General features: G+C 42.8%; 1 protein-coding gene across 1 annotated transcript; it reads left to right on the top strand.

The window, feature by feature from the left end:
• Nucleotides 1–212: 212 nt before the first annotated feature.
• On the top strand, nucleotides 213–15,436 carry SFXN4 (sideroflexin 4). Its single transcript, XM_084210606.1, has 14 exons — nucleotides 213–453; nucleotides 533–598; nucleotides 1,342–1,416; nucleotides 1,767–1,793; nucleotides 1,882–1,936; nucleotides 2,716–2,741; nucleotides 4,171–4,221; nucleotides 4,307–4,372; nucleotides 4,485–4,553; nucleotides 5,801–5,891; nucleotides 7,113–7,228; nucleotides 7,934–8,019; nucleotides 9,102–9,216; nucleotides 10,071–15,436. The coding sequence occupies exons 1-14, from the start codon at nucleotides 415–417 to the stop codon at nucleotides 10,146–10,148; spliced, it is 960 nt and encodes a 319-aa protein (XP_084066732.1). The 5' UTR covers nucleotides 213–414; the 3' UTR covers nucleotides 10,149–15,436.
• Nucleotides 15,437–15,539: the final 103 nt, after the last annotated feature.

The raw sequence follows: 15,539 nt of genomic DNA, 5'->3' as shown, positions 1-15,539 counted from the left end.
CTCCGGGTTCCGCTAGTTGCAAATCTTTTCAGTCCCGGTGTTCGGTTGTTTTGTGAGATGTAACCGTGGGTTTCTCCCACTATTTGCCGCACCAAAGTGGCCGGGTTGTGCCTGCGGGGCCGCGACACCCCGACCTTTACCCGCTTGCCCTTGTCCTCCCGCCGCCGTCCCGCGGGGGGCTCCCCGCAGCCCGGCTCCTCGGCTCCGCCTGCCCGGGGCAAGCTGCTGGAAGGGAAAAGCCCGTCGGGCCTTGCCTTGCCTGCCGGGGGGAAGCCGCTGGAAGGGAAAAGGCCGCGGGGCCTCTCCCCAGCCCGACGCGCCGCCGGCAGCGGGGCCCCGGCGCGGCGGCTCCGCGGCCGGGCGGAGCGTGCGGCACCGGACCGGGCCCGGCGGCGCTTCCGGTGCCGCGGCTCCATGGACGCCAACCTGCGCTTCTGGAGGGCGGAGGGGCAGGTGGGCACCGCGGCCGGGAGGGGGCACGGGTCCTGCTCAGGGAAGGTCCGCAATAACGCCTCCAACGTGTCTCCCTCAGTCTTTCTTCCAGAGGTTTCTCCTCTGGGCGGACGCCTTGGATCCGCTGCTGCTGCTCAAGTCCTCCGTGAGTACCGCGGGGAAGGTCGAGAGGACCGAGCGGCCTGAGGGGCTGTGGCTGTGCCGGGCTGTGGAACGGGGTCACCGCAGGGCTGCCGAGGAGAAGGAAATTCGTGAGGAATGTAGCGGTGAATGTGATGTTCCGCTGCCCAAAGGCGCTGCAAAGAGCTGGGGAGGGGCTTTGGACAAGGGCACGGAGTGCTGGGACAAGGGAATGGCTTTACACTGACAGAGGAGGTTTAGGTTGTGTAGCTGAAAGAAATTCCCGGCTGTGAGGGGGGGAGGCGCTGGCACAGGTGCCCAGAGCAGCTGTGGCTGCCCCTGGATCCCTGCAGTGCCCAAGGCCAGGCTGGACAGGGCTGGGAGCACCTGGGACAGTGGAAGGTGTCCCTGCCATGGCAGGGGTGGCACTGGATGGGATTTAAGGTCCCTCCCAACCCGAAGCATTCCACAGTCCTGCCATAAACAGAAACACACGTGTATGCACTTCTGATTACATAAACCAAGGGACATTTTTAGGCACAGCCATCTCAGCAGCCCTGCTCAGACTGTGCCAGCAGTTGAATTATCCCAGTAGTTTAAAAGTTTCTGTGATTGTAAAGTCATTGTGTCTAGGAGAGTTCTTGCTCTCACTGCAAGGAACAGATACATCATTAGCTTATAGGTATGTTTTATAGCTGATATATTGCACTTAAAATACTGAAACTGAGGAGGTTTTGTTTTGTCTATTTTTTTTTCTCTCAAATACAGAATGAAATAAAAATAACCAGGTTATCAATACTAATCAATGAGAACACCCTAAGTGAGCCCATACAGAATAATCAGGTATTTTGGACTGCAGTTAAAGTCTTAAAATAAGTGTTTATCCATATTCAATTGTTGTTTTATGGTTTAAAATGCCTACTAGTTTTAACTTTTTAAAATTAACCATCTGTTCTGCTCTGGTGTGTGCTTTGGTGGTGTTACACAGCTCGTGGGATGTGAATGCTTTATATTCAACAGGGAGTATATGGAGAAAAATTTTAGGGGAAGAATATGATTAAAGGGATATATAAATATATATACTTTGTATAAAAGGAAGTGATTAGCAAAAGACATAGAATAAATTTAGAAAGAAGTTTTTACCCAGCCTCTTCTGAAATTTAATTATTAACCTATTTTTCCAACTGTTGTAGACTAAAAAAGCCTTCTTGCTAAGCCTGGTAAGTTTACAAAATATTTAGTTTTTTTTTTTTCCTTATTCAAGTATGGCAAAGATGTTCTAATTTGCTTTTTTTTTCCCTTTTTAAGTCCAGTGTACATCCTGATACAGACAAGATAATTCCTGTTTTGTTTAGACCTCCAGGTAGGTTCCCTTAAGTGAAATTTCATGTGTGGGACTGAAGCATCAGGGAGGAATAGTTCATGCTGAGCAGCTGCTGTGATACCACAGTGACACTCTTCTCCACATAGAAGAGCAAGCAGACTCTTCTCTTAGTTGCATTGTTAAATGTGTTGAAGATTGATTTATTTATTCCTATAGTCCTGCTGAGGAATTTCTCCCCGGGATAATCTGCTCATCTCGATGGAAACACTCTGATCAGTCTCTGTTTCTTGTTGCTGCAGAATGAGTTCCCAAATCCCTCCACATTTAACTGTCTGCTGTAATTTAAGTTTTTCCCCTGATGGCTCTGGCTGCTGGATGAATTTACATTCTGGTGACACATCAGGTGTGCTTGGGGTTTGTTTAGGCAGCACAGGTTGTTAATCACAGATAACCACACTGAGGCTGTGTATTCATTATCTCCTGTGACCACTCACAACTTTGGCAGCTTTTGTTACACCTCTCTCTTTGAACAGAGGGCTGAACTTGTCTTCAGTTATTTCATTTCCAAGCAGCTCTGGGGAGGGGAGTTCATGAGGGCTCCTTTTGGCTGTGAAATCTGAGCAGGGGTTGTGGCTTCTTGAGCCAGGAGTGAGAGATAAAGTTTAGGGCCAAAGTTAATGGTGATGCTGGGGTTTGTGGGCAGTGTTTTACTTGGAGATGAAATAGACAAGGGAAATTAGAGGAATTTTCTGCTCAAGACCATCCATCTACACTCACAGATGTTATTTTTACTGAAATTAAGTTTTCTTTCTTTTTAGCTTTCATGCCTGTAACTCTTCCCTTGGTGAGTAATCATGACAGATGCCAGTGTGCATCCAGCAAGGCTTCCATTTTCCATAATCAGGGGTTGGAGGGAGGGAATGGAAGTTTTGGGGCTTTATTGTAGCTTCAGCACAAGCAGTTTGAAAGATATCTGTTGTATGGGAAGTAACCTGGAAATCCAGCCCTTAAAGAATCTCCTTGGAAGTCCAAAGCTGTTGATTACCCTTCTCCAGCAGCATTCCAAGAGATTGTTCATGTGTGAAGGACGGCTTTCTGATGCAAGGTGAGATCACTCAGCAATGAGAGCAAGGCCTGGGTTTGGTCTGTTCAGCCTCAGAAATCTGGGACTGCACTGGGAAGGGATTGGAGCCTTGTGTTCTGTGTCTCAGACCCAGAATATGATTTTTTTTCTTATGTAGATGTGCATTTGCAAGTAGGAAGTGGTGTTGTCAGTAAATTACTAAAGGTATAAAAATAAATTCTTGTTACTGTGCCCAAAAATGGCACCATTTTGTTTCATAAAATTTGTAGCTGCAATCATATGCTTATCTATTAATTTAGATTCTTTGGGTTTGGGCTTGGCCTATGAGTGTACATCCTGATATATGTCATTCCATACAGATGTTACAGCATGAACTTACATGGCACTGGTAGAAAGTACAATGAAAGTCTTGATGGCTGTTAAATTCATTAGTAACAGTAATACAATTAATAGAAATACCTATTTTTGATATTTACAGCTTAGTGTGCTCTCCTAGATGTGGTTAGAGTCAGTGCTGGCATTAATAATAAAGATGGTTGATCCACTAATATTAAATGAATTACTGATCCTTCTATGAGGCTTTGGAGATTCTCAGCCTTGCTCTTACTCAGTTTTTTGAATTCTTATGTTGAATGACTCTGTTCTGTGAAAGTGTTCCACACCTTAAGCTTGAAGCCTCAAGAAAGATTGTGGTTTATTAAAGCTGAAGTGCTTATTCACTATCTAAATTTCAGAAGAAGCTGGGAAATAACTCCTAAAATCTTGGATCAGTTAGATCTAAGTTAGTATTCCTAACCCTGGCAAAACCAATCTGACCCTTTCTCAATCATTTCTTTAATTAGACTTTTGTTACCTTAGTTATTTTATTTGCATCTATTTAAGCTTCACAGGCACAAATGCATTTTTCTTTTGGGTAAGAAAGCACCTTGCTGCAATATTCTTGCACACGTTTTACCACTATGTGTCTGTGTTTTATACATGTCTGTGTGCTTTCTATTGAACAGAAAAATGATCATGTCACCTTTGTAACAAGAGAATGTGGTAGCCTGGAGCCAAGGCTGATGGCCCTGGGCACTGGCTGGAGCCTTTGACACTGCTGCCAGTGGTACCTCAGCAGTTCTCCTGGTGCTCCTGCACCAAAAACCTCCACACTCTTCAAACCTCATTTTCTTGTGCATTTTCCTCTTAGGTCATCGTTTCATCTGTTCAGCGCCACGCAAGGCATTCTCTTTTTTGGCAGGTAATTGCCTCTTTCTTTCTACTTTTACAGGTCTTCTAGTCCCAATCCTGAATTCAATTTTTCTTACAATCTCTTATTTCTGCAGTTTGTGTTTCACACATATACCACAGCATTCACTCTTGTAAATGGAAATGGCACCCCAAAGGCTGAAGTGAGTATTGATTTTTATTTTTGTAATCATCTTCATTGTGCAGATGCCATTTTGAACTTGATTTGCAAGTGTTTTGCAATGTATTTATGCAGCGTGTTTTTTCTGTCCTTAGGACTACTCACTTCAGCAAAAGCAGCTCTTGCTTGGCTTGGGAGCCATTTCCTATTCAGCCTGTGTTGGTGTAAGTATTTGCTCAATGACTGCTTTCCTTACAAGCTCTCCTGAGAAGGAGTAGGCACCGAGTGCCAGATATCCTTCAGGATATCCACAGTGCCAGATATCCTTCAGGATTGTGCTCTGGTGCTCTGCTCTGATGTCTTGCTACAGAACTGTTCAGAATAAGAATATTTTATGATCATCTGTCAGCAATTATTTTGCTTGGCTTCTCCTGATGTCAATTTCTTTGTTGTTTTGCTAGCTTAGCAAACAGGTAGTGAGAGGAACTGGCCAGTGTTTACAAACACAGGGTGAGCCACTGGGGTGTTGTAGCTGATTTTTGATGTGGTGCTGTGGAAGAGATTAACTCCAAACAGATGGTGAGGTCTGCAAGCATCACTACTGGACAGTGTTTGCTCAAATGCCAGGAACAGCATAGCCAAGAAAGTACTGCACTGGATGCAGGGAAATTAGTCTTCCAAAAGGGAGCTGACACTGTGCTTTCTGCTGGAATTGGAGTTTGCTACATCAGAATGAGCTCAGGTATCATCATGACGCTCTCAAGTGTAGATGTCTCTGTAATGCCTCTCCTCAGCTTCCACACAAAGCAGTGATTTTCATAAGCTTCTGGCAGAAAAGTGTGATTGTTCTTGCTTCTGTTGGATGGAGTTTCACCTCTGCCCACTGCAGGGCAAAACAGCTGGCCAGGATTGCTCAGGCCTTACAGAAACCTGGGGAGGCAGCCCTGCCTGTGGTCACCATGGGAGTGCTTCCCTTTGTCCTTCAAGGGAGTCTCTGAGGGTCAGCTGGTGTCCTGGCCCTTTATTCCTAAATGAAACTTCCTGCAAGTGTATTATGGGCATATAGAATTGGGCTGAAACTGCAGAGAAGCAGGAAAAATACAGAAGTAAACCAGATTTCCTGTTTGGGGGAGAGAGGAATGTGTGACACAAAGCAGTTGGATGAATGCCCAAGGAATATTAGTCAGAGTTAATTATTTTCTTTTTTTTCTGTCTTTGTATTCACACTGCTGCTGTGCTCCACATAATAATGTTGAATGCTTTTTTTATCACAATGTTTTGCATTCTTATCTAACAGAGTGATTACAAGCACCTTCATTAACTAGAGAAGGCGTATATTTCGCTGGAATGTTAAACCAAGGCATTTGTTTATTTTCATAGACAGTAACCAAGTCACAGATTGATTTTCCTAGCCTGTTACACTGAAATGCTGCACATTTTTTCAGTGGCCTGTTTCCTCTCCATGCCTTAGGCTCTCCCTCTTGCCTTCATGAATCGTTACACGTTGAAAAACCCATTAATGCAACTTGTTGTCAGAAAACTGCTGCCTGCTCCTCTGTTTGGTGAGTAGGAACAAACTGTGCACCATGCAGCTGGCCTGAGGGCCATTTGCCTGTCTGACTGTAGAGTTTTCTTGCTTCTGCACAGGTGTGGTCTCTGTTTCTTCCCTGGCTGTCTTTGCTGGCCCCCTCCTTTCTGTGGGAGACAATTCTCACTGTGCAGTGTCCCCAGCCTCACTGGATTCTTGCTGGTTTTAGTTTCAGCTGCAGAGCACTCTTGTGAGCTTTGTACACATACCTAAAAGCACCAGGACAGATCAGGAGGGCAGCAGCAGTGGCACTAACGTGACCTGGTGTGGCACATCTGTGACACCAGAGTGCGACATTGCTCTGGGAGTGCAGAAAGGGAGACTTGTTCCAGCAGGGTATTATTAATCCTACAAGGAAAGAGCTGTTCATTACTGCAACAGCTCTACTGCCATGGTGAAGTTGCACCAGGACAAGTTTAACTATTTAATGTCATTAATTATGTTTCTATTGCCATTATAGAAATTTTTGGCCTTTCTCAGGGAAAAATTGATAAAATTAAAATGCATGATCTCCTCTGTTTCCGATTATGTGAGATGCCTACTCAGATCTTTCTGAAACACATTAGAGGTTTCTGGCTTGTTTCATTGAAGCAGGTGTTAAATGTGCTTCCATTTTCTTAAATGTAGAGAAAAGCTTGAGGGTAACTGATTAGTGTTAGTACAGCCATTTGCAAAGTGTCCTCTGGTACACTAATGTCTTTATGGAATAGCCCTACCAAACACTAATAAGAAGACCAAGCTCTTCTTTCAAGCAAGGTCAGATTGACAGTCTATGCCCTTCCTTTCAATGCAGGATGAAACCTTTTCTGAAACCCTGTTCCTTTCTTCAGGATTTTGTCTTCTGTGCTGGATTTTATGCTAAGCAGGACAAAACCTAACCCAACAGAAATCCCTCCACTTTCTCTTAAGCCAAAGTATTCATAGTTTGAGCTGGAAGGAAATTATTTTAAAGCTCTGAATCCACAATGACAAAGCACATTTTAGGCCTGAAGCCCTGCAGTCCTCTCTCAAGCTTCTGAAACAAAGATTCAGATCCCGAGTAGATTTTCATGGAGCAGTGTTGGTTTTTTTAAGCCGTCATGTTATTCATATGTGAACTGTTGAACTGGAAATGTAAAATGCACGTCATTATGAATGTTACTATTGAGGCAGTCCTTTGGGATCTATTACAGCAAAGTCCCCTTTAACCCTGCAGGTCTGACAAGTGCATTTACGGTGGCGATGGTGAGAAGCCCAGAATTTGACAATGGGATAGAAGTGATGGACAGGAATGGCAATGTTATAGGAGTGTCTAAGAAGGCTGGTGAGAAGGTAGGTGAGGTGGAGGGAGAACTTTTTTGACTTGCCTTTCATTCCCTGCTAAGAGCAGAATGTGATGCTGAGAATAGCTAGGGTTGGAGATCTTGAATAAGGAATCCTACACCAGGTGCTGAATCTTTGGGCAGGCTTGGATTAGGTTTCAGGTTCCACAACTTCAGTGTCATCAGGGGTTGGCTGCCTCCCCACACCAATATACTGAGGACCAGAGACACTGGCACAGACATTTCTGTTTTCTCTGGTCACCTCCAGAAGCAGATAAGACTCTTGGATCTTCTGATGGGACACCTCAGAGAACAGCCCTGTATTGTGGAAATAACTGCATGAGCATAAGGATTTGGTGACAGCTGGAGAGAGAACTTCAGATTTAACACAGGCTAGTTAGGATGTCCAGAAGGTATAACCAATTGTATGAAGTTCAGCACAACTTTAAAAAGCAAGTCTTAGCAAAATTATTATCATGGCAGGAAATCTCATCAGTAGCTTCACCTTCCTTTTAAGGAATTTGTCAGTCATAAGCAGAGTATTTGCCTCTTAGTTTCCATTTAAGAAAGAATTCCTCTAATAGGTGTTGTTATCCCTCATTAACCCATTGCTTTAAACTCCAGAGTGTAAGACAAAAAAGCACTCAGAGAAGCAGGCAGTGTTGAAGCTGCCCAGAGCACTCTTGACAACACTTGTTTTGCTCTCTCCCTGAAGGCTGTTATGGAAACAGCATTGTCCAGAGCAGTCTTGTTTGGGACAACGTTCTTCCTGCCAGAAGTGCTCATGTACTGTGTGCAGAGGTGAGAGGCACTGCAGGGGCTGGGGGTGCCTGGGCAGTGGGACTCTGCTTTTCAGTCTGGCTGTTACATTTGCCAGGTCTTCCCTTGGGTTTGCAGTATTGCTTGCCTTGGTGGAAATGGTGGTGTGGGAAGTTGCTGTTCAGCTGCTGTGATTCTTTGAGGTCATTAAGTGAATCTGGTTATGTCTGAACCCATGCTCCAAGGTTTGTAGGAATGAGGTTTTCCTCTCTGCTCCCATGCAGAAGACATGTTTGTGCTCTCCTGACAGGCTGTTTTCCAGCACCTACCTAACTCCAGTTCCCTAACTTAAGATTTGAGTTTCAATGTCTGTATCAAGGTTGTTCACAGCACTTAGCTTAGGTTTGTATTTTTGAAGAGGTAATGTGGCACTTGAATTTGCAACTAAAGCTGAATCCCAACTTTCAAATAGTTTTCTACCTGTTGTAAAACATGTTCTTGCTTTTCAACATTTTAAATCCCTGTATCCTAAGAAGAAAACATTGATGTTTTATGAGAGGGTTCTTAGCCTGCCCTGAATTTTGGTCATGATCTTTTGTCATGTAAATAGTACAGGTGAGGATCATCTCTCTCACGTAATTTGATATTGCCTAAATTGATTCCCTATGAGCTTAAGGGACTCCTGTTACAAGAAGACAAATGCAGATGTAAAATAAAATTTTATATATATATGACTAGTAATATATTTTTGCACAAGGCAAAATAGGGCTGCCCACAGGAACTAAACACGTAAGGAAAGAGGGTAAGGCAAGAAAAATCTTAATGAAGGAACTGAGACACTTTAAAGCACCAATGTACTTTCTCTCCTTTTGTCACTTTAGTCTTGCTGTTTGTTTGCTTAATCTTGACAGTCTGAGCTTGGAAAATGCTGCAGGCAAGCACAAAACAAAGGGAAAGCACAGAAAGATAAGACTAAGAACATAGGAAATGAAGTAGGGAAACATCTTTAGGAACCATAAGCCTAGATTATTCCTAATTTCAGTAAAATAGTAGCTAATGCTCTTTGTGTCACTGTCAGGTTATTTTTCAATATACTGACATAGTTTTTTCAATGTCCTGGACAGAGCAAGATTTGTTAAAAATCCTCGTGCTTTGGGTCCTGTGAGAATGTTTGTGGTTATGTCAGTCCTAGGAGGGATGCTGCCAGTCTCCTTTAGTATGTTCCCACAGTGTGGGGAGGTAAGTCCTTTCACAGGAACTGATTTAAGATTATTGTGACATTAAATCAGCCTTTCAGAACTATGGTCAGCATTCTGAAGGCCACATATTTAAAAAATCAACAGGAATAATGTGGTACATCTAAAATGGGGCAGCAGAGAGGCTGCTTGTGAAGGCTCATGTACCAGGCAGAGGCTCACAGGACCTTTGAGGTCTGAGTTGCATTGTTTGTTATTTATATTTACACTTTTCAATGCAGATTTATCAGACTTTCACAACAGTCTGAAGCAAACAAGGTCAGGAGAACTCTTGCTATTTTCAGTGGTTTCTTTGATTTGTCTAAACTTTCTGGAATTTTAGTTTTTTTGGGGTTTTTTTAAGATTTCTTAATCTCTTATGACAACAAAGCAAGCTGAACATAAATGAGGGGACTTTTGAGGAATTATGTATTGAGATCAGGGCTGGTTGATGCCCTTTGGGCTTCCCAATGGCTCAGCCCACAGCAGAAGTTCTCTTATGTGTCACCCAAATATATTTACAGCTGGATTTGGTGATCCTAAAGGTCTCTTTCACACCTAAATGATTCTGTGATTCTATAGTAAACAGAGATAATGTCACTATTTAAAAAAAAAAAAGTATTACTTCCCATATGTGTGCACATGTAGAAAATGTTGGAAGAGGAAAAAAAAGGCCCAGAACAACAAAAAACAACAACAAAAAATAATCCCTCAAATCCCTAAATAAAGAAAGAGCCTCAAGTCCCAAATACAGGATGCAGTACTTGAATTTGTGCAAAGTGCAATGGAGTAACAAGGACTTAACATCCACTTAACCAGGCTGTGGTGGTGCTGATTCCCTTCTCTCCTATATTGCAGATAAAGAGAGCAGACCTTGAACCAGAAATTGTGTCATCTACAGAAGAAACAGAGTTCTTCTACAACAGGGGAATTTAGAGCCTGGCTTTTATACAGAAATGTGTGCTCTGATCCAAGTGAATCCTGAATGCATTTGTGACTGAATTGTGATTCTGTGGTGGCAAAGGTGCCAGATCCGGTGTACGATGGGGAGCCTGTAAAGAGGCAGAACTTGGCAACGTGGCTTTGCCAGCCCAGCCTGGAGGCACATAAACACACCTCACCTGATGCTGAGAAGTGCTAGAAAAGCACTGTAACACAGCCTTTGTCACAACCTGTGTTCTGTGCTTCCTCAGATGATTGATTTCTTAATTAAATGACTGTTGAGTACATAAGTTTGTTCTGCTGCTGCAACTTTTGGTGCGCTTCTTTCCAGGAACCCAGCTGGTGAAGGCTTTGACATCAGCACTCCTGTGGTTTGTAAAGTCCAGCTGGTTCTTCTCAGAACACTTTGATGATTCAGTGATCTAACAATGCTCCTTTTGAGGATGAGACGTGAGTGAGGCAGCCCTTGAAGTGATATTAGACAAAGCAACCCTGATGGCAATAGAATATCGGTTTAATTTAGCTGTTTAAAAAGTGTTCAGGAAACAGGTGACAAACTTGACTACCAGTTAATTCCTGTTCTTCTAAACATCCTTGAATGAGTTGTGAAGCTTGATGGCCCTTGAGGTTTAGAACTTGCTTTTTACACTGAAGCCATGAGGAGATCCCATGTCTTTCTGACGTTGTGGTGAACAATGAGGAATTCCACTTTTGCAGGTTGGCTGTGTTTATCCAAAGAAAGCAAGCTGTTTTGATATGTGCCATCATTTTTGCATGTGGATCAGCAACGTGATACATTTTGCTGATCGTATGAAATTATCCTCAGCTGTCCGTGAAGAGCTGCAAAAAGAGCTTACAGGAGACTCCGTGATTGTGACAACATCCTCAGTGATTTTTGAGCCACCTCTTCTACAACCCCTGCCTATAGTTATGTGAGGTACTTCTAAGGCTGTGTGACAAGGATGGAAATGCACTAAATAATATAAAAGTATTTATGTGAAGGTGATTATCACAAGTGCAGCCTTCAAAGTGTGCCATAATTAACTTAGGGCACAATACACAGGTCACTGCTCTGCTGTTGCTGGAGGATTGGATTTCTTTTCACAGTGTGAGGAAAACAATGGTTGCCCAATCCAATCCATCCTACAGGAAGAGAGCAGCACAGAGCAAAGTAAGGAAAAATAGCAGGCCTGGGCTTTTGCAAGAAGAGATTCCTGCTGTGCTTTTGGCACTGAACAAAAGCAGGAAGCTAGGGGTTGAGTTTAATTTCTTGCTTGAGTTCTGCCTTTTTTGAGCCTTCCTCTAACAACTTACGGGGGAAGAAGGTCAGACAAGGGAAGAAGAGGAGAGAGGAGCAGCAGCACATCCTAAGGACCTGGAACTGGAGGGGAACATGCTGTAAAGTTGTTCCAGGAAGACCATATGGATATTATCTGTAATTGGCAGAATTTGCACTACTCCACTGGAGAACTGTAGTGAATTTTTAAAGGTAAAGGATTATTTGCACCTACTGAGCTCTGCAGGCTCATTCAGCCTCTGGGGGTGATGTTCTTCAGTACATGGTGAAATCTCATCAAGGTCAAGAAGATAATTGTGTTGTGTCAGACCAAAGGGTCTGCTGAGCCAAATGTCATCTGCTCATGGCAGCAGGTTAGAACTTTAGGGTCACTTCCAACCCAAACCATTCTATGATTCTGCCAAAGGGTCAGGTGGAACAGGCTTAAGCCTCAGCCTGCCTCTCTGGGTGAAGTGTTTGTCTCCTTCCAAAGCTTTAACAGCAGAGGCACAGATAATATCCTGCAGTTAAATTATCTAAACCATGATTCTCTATTCCTATTTCTGTCACATACCAAAGGCAAATGCAGGAGGGGTCTGATTCCACTCTCAGTAAACAGTAACTGGCACTACAGTGAAGACCTGCACCTCTCCCCACTCCTTTTTTAAACATAATTTAAGAATGGCTAAAGTAAATGCTAATTACACAAACCACAGTGGGAACAAGCAAAAAAAAACCCCAAAACCTAAGAGTAGAGCAAAGCCAACAAATAGAAGAGAATATATTGGTGAGCTTTGGATTGTCATGGTAACTAGACAAGCTATAAATTCACTGGCAACACACTTGGATGTTTTAAGCAAATTGATGTCATTACAACTCCATGAGTAAGGCTTCTGGAATAGGTCTGGTAATAGAGTCTGTTATTACAGCTGCCCCTTCTCAAACTCCACCAGCTCCTTACTGAATACCTGAGTTGAAATTTGCCATATTAAACTCAGCTCCCTCAGGGTTATTAAACACCCCTTTCCCCCATTCTCATACATGTTCCTATTGCCCTAACCAGAATTTGCCAGAAGAGGAGGGCAGGCAGCTGCCGTTTAAATTGTCAGCCAGGCTGACTCAGCTGCTTCCCAAATCAGGGCAGGGGAAATACATTGCTAAAAAGGCCCTGGCATCCTCAGTCTTGAACCAGTCCCTGAGATGAGAACTGCCAGGAGCAGACACCTGGTAGTCCAGAGATACAAGACTGGGACAAGCAGCAAAGCAGCATCTTTGAGGGACCTGGGAAGAGGAAATCTTCCTCTTTGTAATGTGGAATAAATTAACAACATACCAGCCCAAGGCAGGTCTGAATCCTGCCTTAGCTGGCCCTGGTGTTAAGTGACAGTGCATTAGTGGTGGAACCAGTTTAAGTTGTGATGAATAACAGATGGAAGCTTTCAGCTTCAAGGAAAACAGAAGTCTTGGTACAGCACAAGATGCTGTGCCTCACCCACTCAGCTTGTCATCTTGAAATGTAGGAAAATCCAGTGAGGCTTTCAGGCCCCTTTAATGTAGCTTAAAAAAAAATCAGCCACTCCCATGTTAAGAAATACTGAGATCAAAGCCTTCCTCAGCTGGAGCTGTGTCCCTGCTTTACCCCCAGGCCTGTAACACAGCTATGCTGCTTTTCCCTTTTCCACACGTGCTGGGGGTGAGGGAAGGATGGGAGGAAGGGAGGAAGGAAGGACACAGGGAGGGAGTCCTGCACTGCAGCTCCTTCCCTGTCAGAGAGCAAACACCACATACTGCACAGTGTCACTCAGGAAGGAACTGCTGCACAGCTTTGGAGTCTCCTTCTAGCCCACATCACTCAGCAGCTCCAAGGAATGACTTCACCTGACCAGAGATGTTCTGACTCAGACTCCAGCCAGCTACCCAGGGAAGAGTGTAAGGCACTATGAGGCAGCTGGGAACTCCCTACACTGAGCTTTATGGCTTGTTTTTCATCAAGAAATGGAGCTGCTTCAACTGACATCTCACATCACACAACCAACAAACCCTCAGTAGCCATTTCAGCAGCAGTCAGAGGCTAAAGGCAGGAGCAGCCAGGATGTTCAAGATGGATTCTGTAACATGTCCCATGTCAAGTTTTTCCAGGTTGAACAGCATTACGCTGCTCTCCATTGAACATTCCAGGGAAACAGGGCAGGGCAGCTCCTACCAGGAACTAAAACCCCAGGGATGAAAGCAGTAAAGCAAGTAACCCAATTTACTCAGTAAAATCTCCACTGCAGGGACTGAGTGTTTATCCTGCTCCCCTTTCCAAGCCTCTGCCCTGCTTACTCTTTACCTTCCAATTTCTGGAAATGTCATGGAGATGTTATGGTGCAGGAACCATACACCATTTTGTATTTCTCCCAAGAACAGAAAGGTAGTAAGATGAAAAGGTATGAATAAATTCCATTTGAAACAGCCCCTGCCTCTAGGAGAAAGAAAGGATGGCATCTGACTGCAAAAGAGCAACTGCACCCACAGTCTGCTTGTCTGCATCCTGGGGAAAGGGAAGTGAGAAAGAAGTAGAAATATTTTCCTGTCCTGACCTTGCAAATTTTTCTATTTTATTTTAAACATTTTTGAAAAGAAACAATGTCAAAAGTCAGTAAGAAAAGGCAAGAACATTAAGACAATCCTTTGAACTCACTGAAGCTGAGAGAGGCCAATAAATGTTGTACAGTGCTGATGATAAAATCAGCAATGACAGAAGTGTTTGAACATTTCCAACCTAAAGCCTAAACCATAGCTCAATCCCAGTATTGCAAAATTAAGGGCTAAGGCCTGTGGCTCCATGGTCACAACTATTAAAAAATAAATTTACATAAATGAAAGGGCAGACTATTCAGGAATTTTTAATAGGCATAAGCATGCTATGAGTCCAGTTCCTTAAGTGCAAAATTATATTTCATCTGTGTTGCACAAACATCAGAAGATCTAATACAACACTGAGATTTTCAACTGAAACATCTCCAGAACAGAAATCAAAACAGGCATTCAAGGTTTAGTTTGCAATTGAGTCTTAGTCTGCTTTGTCTGGTTGTCTCTAGATATGCCTTAAGGCAGGTTGTTAGTAAGAAAAAATGGGAATTTCTTCTCGGTTACACTGTGGTGTTAAGACAGCTGGCTGAAGCAGATTCAGATTTTCCTTGGTGAAAGAATTCCATTTCAGTGGACTTTAAAGTAGGTCCTGAATAGTTTTGCAGTTCTTCTAATCTGTTTTATAGGCCCCAAAACAGCAACAATAAAGAAGCAGCAATATTAAAGAACCATTAACAAAAACCATGAATGGACAAATGGGGAAAAAGCTGTAGAGCACTTACAGGTAAACAAAGGCAGTTGCAGTATTTTTCTCAGAAGTTAAAATTACATGCTACTGTGTTCAGAATTTAAACTTCAAACTAAGTGTTTAAAGCAGAATTTTACACCCCTGAAAATAGGGGACTGTTCTGAAGCACTTTCATTTCCTGACTGTAATAACCACTCATTGTATACACAGATGCCACATTCCTTAATCACATTCTAAAATAGATTTCCTTAAGGTATCATACATAGCAGAAGGACAATTCTTTCTCCAACCAATATTGCTTGCATATAATTATTGATGAGCTCTACCAGTTTCAGAATAGCAAACATCCAATTATTTAACAATATAAATATTGATTACTAAAGTTTTAAGTATACTTAAATTTATACTTAAGTTTTAAGTATACTTAAGTGTTTTAAGTATAAAATCTCTATGTAAAACCACATGCTACAGCCTATCTGTACAAAGGCCAGGAAAAAGGTTATTTTTTCTTGTAACAAAGTGCTACTGCAGAATTGACTAACTTGTTGTGGACATTCTGAACAAATACAGATTGTTTGGCTCAGAGCATTTCCTTACAGACTCTTAAATTCTTCTCAGAAGATTGTAAAGCAGTTAGTTTCAGGCTTCTCAGTAAAAAAAACAAAACAAAAGAAAATAAAAAAACTCACTCTTGAGTTATGGCTGTGCAACCAAACAAGTAGGCAAATTTTAATTTTCTCTAAACTCTTTCCCAGTTTTCACTATGACTTCAGAAGTGTCCATCTAG

The sequence above is a fragment of the Fringilla coelebs genome (assembly GCF_963513975.1).
Source record: "Fringilla coelebs genome assembly, chromosome: 8".
Lineage (NCBI taxonomy): Eukaryota > Metazoa > Chordata > Aves > Passeriformes > Fringillidae > Fringilla > Fringilla coelebs.
This window is presented reverse-complemented; position numbering and strand designations above follow the sequence as displayed.